The 14,718-nt window shown below is 41.4% G+C and overlaps 1 protein-coding gene across 10 annotated transcripts in view; it reads left to right on the top strand.

Moving 5' to 3' along the window:
- Positions 1 to 14,718, top strand: part of FHOD3 (formin homology 2 domain containing 3) — a 415,762-nt gene that overhangs the window by 204,439 nt on the left and 196,605 nt on the right. For all 10 annotated transcript variants that reach the window (XM_042797959.1, XM_042797958.1, XM_042797961.1 and 7 more), the window contains exon 5: positions 5,121 to 5,226. In XM_042797959.1, coding sequence (XP_042653893.1) covers positions 5,121 to 5,226 — 106 coding nt within the window. The remainder of the gene's footprint in view (positions 1 to 5,120; positions 5,227 to 14,718) is intronic.

Genomic DNA, 14,718 nt, shown 5'->3' with positions numbered 1-14,718 from the left:
GAACGTATGGGCTTGGATGTCTTTCATCTTTCTCTGCACATTCCAGATGTTTGCTTCTTTCCTCTCTTCGTATATACATGATGGGATAGATAACGTACTGAGTTCAGATTTATGTCGAGAGCATGATGTGTTTGTACTCTGCTTCATTACACCTTCTTTTTCCCTTTTATTTGGGAAAGGAGAGGTACCTTAAAAGCCTTTTTTAAATTCAGGTTTGATTTGTTTATTCAATGCTTTCCAAAAGCAGTCTGGTTAGAGTCCCTCACCCCTTTCATTTCCTCTGCTCTTCCCCTGCAATATATCTCCTTTCAGTCAAGGATGACTTTATCCTGTAGTGGCTTACTCCTTTGTCTGCTTTGAAAAAGTTCCACAAGGCAGATCTCACAAGTTGCTTTGGGAAGGTCCTTGTTTAAAAAAAAAAAAAAAAAAAAAAAAAAAACACAAAAACAAACAAACAAAAAAGTCACCAATGTAGAACAGATCTTTAGCATGAGGTATTTTGAGATTTAAATGCTAATTTTTACTCAGGTGATACTTCAGTATGCATTCACTATATAAGTTTATAGGGAACATCTTAAAGTCATAATGGGTGTTTCAGATTTTATCTTTCACTGAATGTCAACAGACTTTAATGGCTATGTGATGTTAAAAAAAATATTCTCTTTTTGGGCTTGACTTGAAGTCTCTGAAGCTGAACTACTGCTAACTTGTCTAGCATAGAGCCTTTTTTTATTTTGTATCATCCTAATGTCTTTTATTTTTCCTAAACAGGCACATTAGGTCTATTAACAAATATCAGAATCCACAGACCAGTTATTTCTCCTTTTTTCTGTTTTTTTCAGTCTTGCTTATTCAACTGTGAGTCAATCCAGAATAGATTTAGATTTTTTTTTTTTTTCCCCTTGGGGATGATGCAAACATACTTGATGCAAAATCAAAATGTCTGCAAAAGGTATTTGGAGAACAAGGAAGTGTGCTCTGAACTAGGACACCATTACCACCTGAAAAAATAATTGTGATGATTTCACTCAATAGGTTGTATTGCTACATATCTTGTTTCTCTTAAATTACACAACAGTGTTGTCCAATAAAAGATGAATCTATTTGTTATCAGACTTGTAGAAAAACTATTTTGGAGGATGTTTTCCCTGCAGCTTACTTGATTCTGCACTATGCTACCACTTTCTGTTAATTTTTCTAAATTCTGCATACTCTTCTCCTTTCTGTCCCTTGCCCTTGTTCCCACCACTGTCCACTCTGGGCTTAGGAAATTTGGCACCCTCTGTCTTTAGTAGCAGGTAATTTTTAGCTCACTGACCTTGGCATACAGAGTAACTTTCTAGGCACGTGAAATCTTTGTGAATTACCATGGCATGTATCATTATTTTACCTGACCCCTGAATATACTTTACTTTAAGCTTAGCTTACAAATTCCAGGGATATGTTCCATCTCTGTTGAGTTTTAGGAGGAACAAGATTGAAAATTCTTGAAAAACAAGAGGTTATTCAAATTTCTTTGAATTAAAAACACCATATACAAAGGGATGAGTGGGGCAGAGCAGTTGCCTGGCAGCCGGGGAGGAGACTCCTCTGCGGTCGCTGGGTATGGTTTAACCTCCCTGCACTGCTGGAGGTGGGTCTCCACCGTACAAGGTAAGCTTGAATGTTGCTTGCTATCCAGTGTGATTTGGATCTGTGTATTGCATGTATACGTATTTAATTTATGCATTTATTTGGAGTTGCTTGATTTTAAATCAAACACCCCAAGTTTGGGGGGAATGAAGGTGATATACAGCTTTGGTCATCCGAAAGCATTTTATCTTGGATCCTTCTCTTATTTTTCCAGGACTCCAGTTGTTATAAAATGTTGTTCTGGAAGTTGTCGTGGTTCAGGCCTGGTTGGCAGCCAACCACAATGCAGCAGCTCTCTCTCCCTTCCCCTCCGGCAATGAGAAGGGACAGAGAACCAGGCTTGGGGTCCGAGATAGGACTGGGATGGGGGAAAATCCCCCTTTATGAACACGAGCAAAAGGCAGACTCGTTAGGGGAAGGAAAAAAAGAACATACATTTGTTACAGACACTAACAACACATAACAGAGTAGGACAGTGAGAAGCATTGCCACATCTTGAGAACACCTTCCCCCCACCCCTCCCTTCTTCCCGGGCTCAGCTCTGCTCCCGATATCTCTACCTCCTCCCCCAGTGGCGCAGGGGCAGGGAATGGGGGGTACAGTCAGCGCTGCCACTTCCTTCATCTTCGGTGGGGGGAGCTTCTGGAACTTGTTCCTCCTGCTCCATCGTGGTCCCCCTCTCACAGCAGACAGTCCTCCATAAACTTTCTCCGACATGAGTCCCTCCCACGAGCCGCAGCGTTCCCCACACTGCTCCGTCATGGGTCACTAACTTTCTCCAACTGGATTCCCTCCCATGGCTGCAGCCCTTCCCGAGCTGCTCCGGCGTGGGACACCCCCACATGCTGCAATCCTCCCAGCACTGAATTACAGCAGCGGGGCTGCCTTTTCCCATGAGACCCCGGCCTTCTTTGGGCACAGCACCTTGATCAATTATGCGGAAGCCACAGGCCATAAATCAATGTCTGCTCCACTGTAGATCTCCATGGGTGGCAGGGGGGCTGCCCTGCCGTCTCCCCACAGGATACGGGGGGGTCTCTGCTCCGGCACACCTCCCCCCTCCTTTCTTCCTCCATTCCTCCACTGACCTTGGTGTTCACGCAGCTGCAGCAACTCCTCCTCACCAGTCCCACTGCTCCTCACCACGTCCCTTCTTAAATACGTTATCGCAGAGGCGCAGCTGATGGGCTCAGTTTTGGTGCAGAGGTGGAGCTGACGTGGAGCTGGGGGAGCTTCGAGAATCTTCTCACATGGGGGATCATCCCTATAGCCCCCTCCCCTGCCACCAAAAAACCCCACCACTCACTCAAAGCCGGGACAGCTCACCATGTGAATTTTTACATCACTCGCTGCACAAATTAACTTCAAATAAATTCCTTCAGAATTAAGAGTGCAGTCCTCTGGTGGCATTTGGGAAGGGCTGTGCCCCAGGCCACTGCTTGGGATGAGGACAGGCCGAGGTCCACATGCCCTGGCTGACCGTGCCCCTTCCTAGGCCCCCGCCCCACGCATCAGGACGTGCTCTTTGGGTTGGCGGCTTGGCCAAACGTGTACCAGCCTCAGTGCCAGCCAGAGGTGCTCTGCTCTACAGGTGTCCTTAGCTGCTCAGTGTAATTCCAGTTCTCTTCTGGAAGGGCCAAGGGAATTACTTGGTGGGCTGCAGTGGAGGGGGGATCTGCGCATGCACCTCTAAAACACCGTTACACACAACAGAGGAGATCAGGATGTAATTAGTGCTGGCTGTATTAACAGGTAGATTGTCAGTGTACTTTGCTCGACTGCTAAGCCCACCTACCATCTACTGCGTGTGGCAAACAGGTAGAGGAAATGTGTCTTCATAAAATCCTGTGCTTGCCTCTCCAGTGCCCTGCGCTGACATGGGAGTTTGTAAACTTCCTAGCCCTCCAGAAAACATTATCAAGACTTTATGTGCAGAAAAAAATAACACCTTCAAAAAATAAAACGTTGAGACTAAGAAATAAATAACATTTTTAGCTCAAGTGTGCACAGAAGTGAATTTTATTTTACAGTTTTGGGGGTTTTGCAATATACTTTTGCAAAGATGTAGGGAATGTTTGTATGCTTCCTCCTTATACGCTCTTTAAAGGATAAATCACCTTTATCATGTGCTAAATTTGTGTATCTGTAGATGACTATAAGAAATATTTAAAATGTTTTAACAAATGTGACTTTCTGAAACGTTGAACAGATTTTTTTTTTTCTCAGAATTTCTAAATTTCTCAAGTTGATAAATCACCTTACAATTTTAAATATCCCATTTGGTCAGCCTTTAAGAATTATGTAACACCTCTGATGAAAGAAGGAAAATCGTAAGAAATAAACTGCCAGGCTGAAAGAAATTTGCAGTAAGTGAATTGTCTCACTAAAAGGGATGTGATTATTTTATTTCCGTTGGCAGTTTTCTGAGTGTTTGCAGTGGATTCAGAAATCACCGTCAACAAAACTATCTACTGTCTGGATCTTGGCTTCTCTAGGCTGTGTTACTGGAAAGCTGAAATTTATATCTGATACACTGTTCTGTACAAAAGCATATATTTAAAATGCTCAAATGAAGGGACTCGGCAACTATGATTGTCCACAGAGTAGTTATCTTCCATTAGTATGTTAAATTAGTTTTGTGTCTAATTTGTGTGGCTATTTCATTAAGTGCTCTTTAATCCAGTTTTCAGTAGCCTCCTGTGTGTGTAGATGAGCCCTTTGTAAGAGAAGGCAGGCTTTAGACATAGTGTTAGGTATGTAGGGCCCAGCTAAGCCCTCCTCTCCCTGGTATTGCACATACCTGTGATATGGGGTCATTCTGCTGCACTGCGTAAAGGACTGAAGGATTAAAAAAAAGTGAGTCACTTCAACGAGTATAAATTCCCATGAAACACTAAGGAGTACCTTCTCTTATATTTGCTGTGTCACAGTGAGAATATTATCTACTAGTGTTCTTATAGTCAACGCTATACTTTGCCACTCTAAATATAATTCATGTTATGCTAAGATAATGAATATAATATTACATTTCAATAAAAACCAGTTTTAAAGTTTTGCTGTATGCACTTAAAACACTGAATCTGGAATTATGCTAAGGCATAGAGATGGCCTTTTCTTGTTGGTCCTGACACTTTAAGGCTTTAAGGATGTCTGTTCATGTGATATGATGAGATTATAGTATTGGAGAGAACGTCTGCAAGCCTTTAATGAAAAAATCAAAAGTCATATTTTACTGATTTTAATCTTCCATAGTTGACTTCAAGGTAAAAGCTTGGTTTTTCTTGCTTTGCATTGATGTATTTTATTCTGATCTTAGAATTCAGAATTCTGCTTCTGGTCTTCTGTGTAACAGCTTTCATATCAGCTTGCTTACATCATCTGAAACACAAAGCCAGTGTTGCAGACATGCATTTGGTTTTACATTATTATATATCCTGTTTCTTTGTCTTTAAAAATTCTAATGCAGCTTTTCTGTTCTCCGGTGGCAGGATGACAAGGACTTGGTTCATGAGTTTGTTGTCGCTGAAGGTCTGACTTGCTTAATCAAAGTGGGAGCAGAGGCCGACCAGAATTACCAGAATTACATCCTGAGAGGTAAATGAAATGCATCCACAAGTTGGTTTTATTGCTCTGAAGGTCTCACAGGTCTGCTGTAACTTGCCATTTTAAGTGTCTTGGAACATGTTTCTCAGTTTGGTCCCGATTCTGTCATGTTATTCTGGAAAATTAAGGGGGGATTAATACTCACTGCTGAGCAGGATGAATTGGAAAATTCAAATATTGATAGTCTCTCCATTATCCAGCTTTTATTGTAGTTTATACTGAAAATCTGTAATTCTAAGCAATAAAAGGCTTTCTAGAGCTTTCACTGGATAATTGTAAATGTCAAAGGGCACAGAGTGAAATAACTTCTTGGAGCATGATTAGTAGCGATGGAATAAACTGTGAGGCAGTCTCTTAAGGTCAGCTGGCTGGAAACAGTTTTTAGCTATCTGATATTTTGGAGTTAAACAGATAGTCAGAGGGTAAAATTCTGTTCTTTGCACTTAACCCTACCTTTGCAAGTTACCTTTTTGGAGAGTGATGCAGAAAAGGTGTGTTACTGGATTAGAAAGCTGATTTACCATATTGTGGCGCAAATGAAGGCGTGCGATTTTTATCTGACCAGGAAACCTAGGGTACAAATTCAGACAGTTTCTTCAGTATTTTGAGAGATAATGAGCGAGAGAACAATCGCACTGAGGGATCTTTGCTGCTGGATGATCTCATAGTAAATAGAGAGTGCTAATGAATGCATAGTTGTGGTGGATTGCTTGTTTGAATTTTCTTAGGCTGACGTGCACAGCTGTCTTTAAAAATGTCACTTCAATGTATTTAGCTGCCAGAACTCAAAATGCAGATTGAGGAGTGAAACAATTACAAAAATAAGGAGAAGGATTTTGTAAGAACCAGAAAAGCTAAGTTATAGAAAGCAAGGATGCACATTGTAAGTGTGACTTAATGTGAAGAACTTGAAGATTAGACTGCACAAATACCAGCTTTTGGAGATATAAAAGAAACCAAACCAGTACCACAGAAATGATGTTCTGTGTCAGTAGTTGTGCAGTGATATAAATATACTTTAATAGTAGCTTGTATGTACTCAAAAGTAAAAGGCTACTAACCACAATGAAACTAGACAAGGACACAGAAATGGGAAAGAAAAAAGTTTTTCTTTACAGCTGAAAGGAATTTCTGGGAGAGAACAGGCTTTAGATGCTCTCAAAAAATTCAGACTGAAAGTAAAGTAAGGGTGCTGTATAGGAGAGTCTGGCCTTTAGTCTAGGGGCTTACTCCTTTACCAGCTTGGCATTGACCTAGCATGGCTGGATGCTGTCTTTGCCCTTCAGCAGTGTTTCGCAGCCAAATACTGAAAATTCAAAACAAGGAAGGTGATAAACACCTGATGGGTGTTTACACTACCTGAGCAGTGTAAATTATAAGCGGGCTCATAATCCAAACATTGAATAGCTCTGCAGCTCTTCTGCTCCAGTGTCAGGTAAGGTCCAGAGCACTGAGCCTCACAGGTTGAATGTTCTGCTGGTAGCAGAGAAATCAGTCACATCTGAGTGGTCTCACCACAGTATTGCATGTACTTTCAACTTACTGAAATTTTGTTTGACATCATCCAGGTATGGACTGAGAAGAATTAAAACTCTCTTCCACATGGATTGCTGCTTTTTCTCCCTTTCCTTTCCTTTCCCTTTCCTTTCCCTTTCCCTTTCCTTTCCCTTTCCTTTCCCTTTCCTTTCCCTTTCCTTTCCCTTTCCTTTCCCTTTCCTTTCCCTTTCCTTTCCCTTTCCTTTCCCTTTCCTTTCCCTTTCCTTTCCCTTTTCTTTTCCCTTCCATTTCCTTCCCTTTTTCCTCTCCTCTCCTTTTCCTCTCCCTTCCTTTCCTTCCCTTTCACTTCCCTTCCCTTTTTTAAACAGGAGTGGGATGTTATTTGTGTTACTAAGATATGCCCTAATGCATCCAGAATTCAGGGAGATCACAGTGGTCTCCTTGTTCTGACTTCTCTAGCTCTCAGGAGCTTGGTGTCCATGGTCTGAAGTTAGAGATTTTCCACTGAATTCAATGACTGATAAAACAGAGCCTTAGTGCCAACGTCCACAGCACCATACTAACGAAACTGCAAACTCATCTTGTTGCGTTGTTATTAACAAGTGATTATAGGTTGTTCAAAAGAAATGCAAAACAAATAAACAAAAGAACAACAAAAAATAACAATGTAGAAGTATGCCACAAAGCTAAACCCCTTATTTTTAGATGATGCTTTCAAGGATTGGTACCTTCTGAAATCAGGTCTTTTTTTTCCCCTATTTTGCTTGTGCCTGAAGTTGAAGTTTCTCTCTGGGTAGTGTATCCTAGCATCTCTTACAATAATATGATTTTTCTGTGTGATGGGTTTTATTTCAGAAATTAAATCGGTCTTGATTGTCTTTCAGGAAGTTCAAAACTTGTTACAACTCCAAGATTATGTCAGCTGGTTTGCAGTTCCAGGAGCCAGCATGTACTTTCTGAATAGGTCTGCGTGTGCAATGAGATAAAGATAGGTTTGGAAGTACAGTGTAGCCAGACAATCTTATCCAAATACGTTGACGAGGGTGCTGAAAAGAAACATTAAATACGTCATGTAAGAGTGTTTCTGGTATATTATTTTTGGAAGACCATAGCAAATGGTTGGATATTTTCATGACAGTCATGTGGATTATTCCAGTGCTGCGTTTTACTAAACCCAGAGTACTGGTGAATAGGTGAATAAATTTTACTGAAGATACATCATAATGAGCACTGAGATGGTCTCAAACTTTAAACTCAATGCTAAGTTATGGAGATTTAAAAAAAAAAAAAAAAAAAAAAAATCTTTGTCTAGAATTTTTGTGCCTTACTGCTGTGGTGTCCTTGTACTACAGATCCTTTTGAAGTGGAATATATCCTCCTTCTTTTCACTGCATTTAAACTAAATCATAAGGGGATGGGATATTTCTCCATAGTTCCATATTTTCCCTTCATTTCTCTAGCACCTGGGGTGTGATTAATTGTTTTCCTTTTGTGATCTTAAACCCAGCTTGTAGAACTTGTGGCAGTGAACGGCAGCCTTAGGTACAGCATTGCCTCCTCCGCCTCCAGGGCTTGCCCATGCAGGGCAGGGCTGCCTGGACCTACGAGCGAAAATAGGTTGGAAATATAGATGTACGTAAGGGTTGTAGGTGGTTCAGTGCATTCCCGGGTACAGGTTATTTCTTGAGGACATTGCTTTTCTTTTTCCAAAGGTCTGTGTTGTTTTGCTTTAATGTTTCCTGGTTGTGAATTTCTGCTTAGTGGTTTTGACTTGGTTCAAGCCAGACCGAGCTGCCAAAAAAATGACTAAATGTGAGTCATGAAAATTTTAGTTACTTTAAGGGGTAAGTGAAGCGAAGATAAGTGTGGCTTTCAATCACAGTGCTGAGAAACCCAGGCAGTTTATTGATGAGTGCTAAGGAGTGACTGTATTTCTGCTCAGGTCCCCTGACCTAGGGTTGTTTGACAGTACCTTTTCCAAAGCGTTCCCTTTTGTCGCTGTATAGCCTGTAGGTGCTAAACCAACAGCAGGCATGGCTTCTCTCAAGAGTTATTCTGATGAAAGACTAGTTTAGAAAACACCTTTTGTACCTCCTTACTTATTACTTCTTCAGCCTAAATGTATTCTTTGATATTCCTTTTATTTATTATAGACGTCTGAAGAAACTCTGTGTTTTGAGGGATTTCCCCCCCCCCCCCCCCCCCAGAAACAGGCTTGCTTTCCTTCCTGCCCCCTTCCTTTTTTTCCCCTTTTGTGACAATGATCCATAAGGATGGTGAACTTGACTCTGAGCACTGAAGTTTAAAGTTTCTGTTACAGTTTTAAGATTGCAGTGTGGTGGATGTTGCCTAAATACTCAAAAATAAATGGAGGTTGGGTGAAAGATAGATGAAAATGTCCACATGGTAATTTTGAAGATGCTTTGGATGTAATTTTGAGAGCTGTGTTCCTGGCACAGAATGCGAAAGCAACACATGAAATGCCATGTCTGAGCACAGACTTATTAAATAATTGGTAGAATTATGGTAGTCTTCATGTTTTCTGTTAATTTAGACAGTGCTGTTGGGAAGATGAGGAAAAAAAAAAAAAAAAGCAGCTTGTGTAGACCAAAGCTTAATTGTTTTAAAAATATAGTGAATAAGTGAGATATGAGGGGTCAGGGATGAGTCTGCTGACACCACGATGTGAGCAGCTCTTCCTGGTGGGATCCTGTTCCCTCTGTCCCTCACATCCAATGAGGAGGTTGTCAAAAGGTCACCCAGCCTCTTTTGCTGAGTGTATTTGTGTCCTTGGATCCCTAATTGTCTGCTTATAGGTTCAAATCAGTATTTAAAGGTGTCCATAATTAGATGAAAGCTAGAGTTCATTCTTGTGGTCTGAAAGCACAGGCCGGGTGTCCAGTCCAAGCAGGAAGAGGCCTTGACCTTGCTACAGTGCAAAATTTCAAAGAACTGAAGCTGAACTAAAAATGGGACATCAGTCTGTGCTCATACTAGACCATATTTGAATCAAATTCAGCTTTTGGATGCAGCGCTCTGATTTAGCGAGAGCTGTGTGCTTATATGGGTAATGAGAATTTGGGTTTAAAGTCTGGATGAGAGATGGTTTTAATTTTGTTTGGTGGTTTTGGATTGTTAGTGTTTTGGGTTTTTTTAAGAATAAGAAATAAAAGAAAACAAGTGCTTGGAAGGAGCCTAGGAGTTATGATTTGAGGCAATATTTGTGCCTTAAGTTAACTTCTCTCCCCCAGAACCCAAGACCACTATTATAATCTAAAATTAAAGATGTGTAGAATCCTAGAATCATTTAGATTGGAAAAGACCCATAAGATCATCGAGTCCAACCATTAACCTAATACTCCCAAGTCCGCCCCTAAACCATGTCCCTAAATGCCATGTCTACCTGTCTTTTAAATATCTCCAGGGACAGTATAGCCAAAACTTCAATAATTTATGGTTATTTAAATAATCTGGGCAGAAGACTAGGTTGCAGTAGAACTAGTTGTGGATTTTCCTCTCACAGGCCCACTGATGCTTTCCAGTCCCACTCTGGGGCATGAGGATGGGGAAACTTTTTGATTCCTCACCTTTCTAGTTGGTAAATGGGGGCCAACCTTTGCAGAGGATAGATGGAAGGAAAGAATGGAGCTATATCTGGGTAGTTACCATTTTAGTAACCTCTGCTTCCTACTACAGCAAGGTAATTCTAAATCTGTATTTTGCACGTGCTTTTAATTAATCAGTATAGTACATCTCACAACAACAAAAAGTGGAAAGAAATTGCTCTAAGAGCTACCGGTTGTAAAGCAGAAAGCGATTTTGCTATTGGAATTAGGAGACCTGTTTGTCAGGCTGGTCAAACGTGCACAGGAACCACTGGAGTGGTCAGAATGATGCCAGTGAATGCCCAGGCAGGGGGTCAGGTTTTCTAGGGCAACAGGCAAACACCTCAATAACAGATGTGTACCAAAGCCACCGAAGGTTAGGCCTATTTATAAAGCCAGAGGCATGCAATCCCACCTGCACACCAATTTGAGAATGAAGGGTTGTGCTGCGTGTTCTGGGAAATGAGATTAAATTCCTGAAGTGACTCAGTGCTGGATTGTAAAAGGCCATCTGGCTACTGTCTGTCGCTGGGACACTGTGTGCCCGAAGATGTCAAGGAGCTAGAGGAAGTCGAAGGTGAGGGTGAGGTTTTGCAAGCCGGCAGTGGAAGCTGCTGATGATAACTCTTTCGTTCTGAAAGCCAGACGTGAAGTTATCAGTGAGCCAGTGGCATTTCTGCACTGAGCCAACTACTACTCGGAATGCTTGTGGTTTATAAATGTGCTCTCTGTAATGGGGGGACGATCCATTTCCAGGAATCAGCTGGCTGTTTTTATCAAAAAGACCCCTTGTTATTACAAGAATGTGAATGCTTCCAGGGCTCTTAAACTTTCTTCCCTCAGCATGACAGATTATGTGGCTCTAGCCTTTTGCATTAAAGGTTAGGTATTATAAAGCATTTAGCACGGGGAAGCATGTCCTTCTGCAGTAAATGTATGTGAAGCAATGTGTCATCAGTGGGGTTTGTGTAAATATCAAAAGACTAGAAATAACGTCTGTGAGAGGCTATGTCTATCCTAAATAAATATACATGTCTTGCTGAGTTGGTACCATAGCAGTAAAACAGAGGATAGTAATGTAAGTTTAGTGGTGAAAATGGAGCTAATACTGTGTATCATGCATACCTTTGTGTTATTCCTGTTTTGGTGTGAACAGGAGAACTGTTTAAAGTTTTCCAGCTGTAGAACAGTATCGCAGTCCCAAATGAATTGGAACAGACAGCGCATGGTTAGGCTTACCTTTGCATTTTTTTCTTTTCTGAAGCCAAGTACAGAAACTTTCCTGACTTCTTTCTCTTAACCTTCAGTGTGCAGGTATCTGTATGTGGCCGTGAAGTTCTTATACATATCTCTACATACTCAAGTTGATTTCTTATGTGCAGTGCTTTAAAATTATGTAAACTTCCTAGTTGATGTTGAAGTATCTGTAAAACAGCCTGTGCTTTAAAGAGAAATCAAGTGCGTAAAGCTTGATTAGTTATGAGTGTTGCTTCTGAGAAGGACTTGCTGTCTCAGTTTCCCTGCAAATTCAGTTCTTTGATCTTTCTGCTGAGTCCTTCAGAAGGCGTATCAGAGTTGGACACTTGTCCTGTGAGGATCTGAACATTCATATCACTCATTTTATGCTGGATGTCAGACCGCCGTTCCACGAACCCATACCGACCGATGGCAACCCCACCTGGAAGCGGTTTTGCCCACGTAGTGTGGGGCACCTCCACGAGGAAACGCAGCCTAGGTTCACCACCACCTCCTGCCAAAACCAAACACGGCAAACCAAACAAACCATAGCTGTGTTAGCAAATTAGCAGCAAATTAGTGTACCTGTGCTCATAAGACCTGTTAATGAGCAGCACTGCTGAGCTTAGGTGCGGCGTTGCTGTGTTGCAGCCGTGCCACCTCCCTTTGTGAAATGGGCTATGCTGCCAGCTTGCCTTCAGGGAGCTTTGTAGGTGCCATTTGTTGTAGTTCATACCCCAGGGAACAGCCCCAGAAAAATGTACCTGGTGACTCAGTACCTCTCCCTGCTGCACGTGTGCAGAAACCTCAAGATGTGCCTCTTTTCATGTCTTGAAAAGCCACGGAATGAAAAAAAATGCAAGTGGATTTGGCATCCTGATTCATTAACTCTTTACATTAGAAATAATGGGATTACAATGCTCTTCGTTGTACCAGAAAAAAAGGGCACGTTTTACTATCTCCATGACTAATAATATAAACACTAAACTTCCTTGGCTTGGTAGCTGAATCCCTCTTTCACGTCTGCAAATATCTCTTTAAGACTAAATGCATTTATTTACAAGGGTAGTTGGGAGAGCTTGACCTTGGAAACCATGCAGTTTAAAAAGAGGGAAAACATCCTCTTTGCTTTCCTCTCTCTGTTTTTAGCGTTTCCTTTCTCCATTTCTCATCTACATATTTTAAAATTATATTTATTAGACTCATTCTATGCATGCATTACAATGAGTTTCCTAAGGTTTCTGAAGCAAGCATTGACCTCTCCTTTCCTCCTCCTCCTCCTCCTCCTCGAACAACTCTTCCCAGTCTGGGATGGGAATTGGCACTGAGGCAAATTTGAGTTCAAAAGTTTAACCGCCCTATAGTAATTTACACATCTACAAATAAACGGAGCTGTTCCTTGCTCTGTGCATTACATGAAATGGCCTTTTATGTTGGGACTGCTCGTGAGGAGGATATAGGGTTCTCATGGTCTACATGGAATTCAGCCATAACACCACCATAAAATTATGGATTTCCCTTGTTTTTAAAGCTGACAGAGGCTGGGAGGCTTTGGATTGCTTTCTCCCTCCATGAAAAAGAATCCTTAGGTTTTATGTAATTTTTTTTTTATGCTTTGTGAAATTCCCATGAAAAGTGACACCTCAGGCTATCCAGACCCCATGTAAAACAAGGAACTGAACCATGAAAAATGCACATCCTTAACTACTAAACGAAGAATAAGTACTTGGGAAGTAGTCCCTGGGGCCTTTAAAGCCGTTGTGGATGTTATATGATTTATCTACGCAAACTTCATGAACGAGCCTTGAAAACAACGTACTGATTCCAACTGGTAGAAGCATACTACAGAGAGTTTCTGCCTTTTTCTAGTAATCTTTTAGCCTGAAAGTATTCAAAACCTGATTCATTAGAGAAGGAGAAAACGTGCATAAAATAAAGACATTCATAAGCCAGCACAGACATGAACGCTTGCACAAAGTATGCAGCTGCTGGCGATTTCACTATGAATTAATTGTATTGAATACATGCACATAAACCACAGTAAAATATGGTTGGGAAATAGTGTTTGATTATTCCCATTTTAAGATTAGATATCTCCACAGCTATTTGTGATGGTGATTGCTAGGTTGCTGCACCGAGTGCCCTATCCTGAGACAGAAACATGGAAAATTCAGGACTTTTGACCCTATGTCCCCCACCTCCTCCTTAAATGTGTCAGATAATTAGAAAGTGCTGACTGTTATTCCATGAAGGTGATTATTGTATGACATAAGAACGTGCCAAAAATTAGATTCTTCAAATGACTTCAGAGTTAATTTCCATATCTAGATATGTTTGATTTATTTTAAGTTACATCTTAGCCCTGTCTGTCTGGATTTTTTACAAATGTGCATGCGTATGTATTTCTATCGATCGCATTCTCATAGTTACAGTCAGAAAACTGGAGCAGGGGACTGTAAACTCTTAAAATCATTATTTTCATTACCATGAAGCAGTGACCTGCTTTAAGCCTCTGATTGCTACTGCATCAAAACACTAAAAAAACGCAGATGATTCAAGAATTTAAAAGCTAAGCCATAGGAATTACATGTATTAGCACAGTATTAATTATTAACTTATCATAAATGCTGTGTTCACATATATATGTCTACGAAAAAACTGTGCGGTATTCATAGGTTGATGAGAGTGAGGGATAATCTTAGTGAGCATATGGGAATATTAACGTTTGGCTTTGCTGCTGTCGAGGGTTTCTGCTTGCCTGTTCTTTGGCATAGCCCTGAGGAGCACAGAAGGAGGAACGCGCGCCCTTTAGGAAGGCAGAAGTAGCTAGTAGCTGCATGTTTACACAGGTTGAATGAGAAAAGGTGGCAACTCCTTTTGCTGCTTTGTAATGAAGTATAAGGACTGGTTTACAATCTGTCCTTGCTACTTTAGGCCCTCCTCCTCTCCTGCCTCTGCCACCCCCCGTACACAGCACTGGGGCCGCTGACGGTGGCGTTGGAGAGAGCAGAAAGTGAGGCTGGTGTCCTCCCACTCCCCACGCGTACGTGAAGGTTGTGAGTGGGAGCGGGGACAGGGGTTGAGCAGGCGTGGGGAGGCAGAGACAGGTTACTGCGTCATCTGTCTGCAGGCCGGAGGGAAAAGA

This window comes from Tyto alba, unplaced genomic scaffold (genome assembly GCF_018691265.1).
Source record: "Tyto alba isolate M040663 unplaced genomic scaffold, T.alba_DEE_v4.0 Super-Scaffold_27, whole genome shotgun sequence".
In the NCBI taxonomy this organism is placed as follows: Eukaryota; Metazoa; Chordata; class Aves; order Strigiformes; family Tytonidae; genus Tyto; species Tyto alba.
This window is presented reverse-complemented; position numbering and strand designations above follow the sequence as displayed.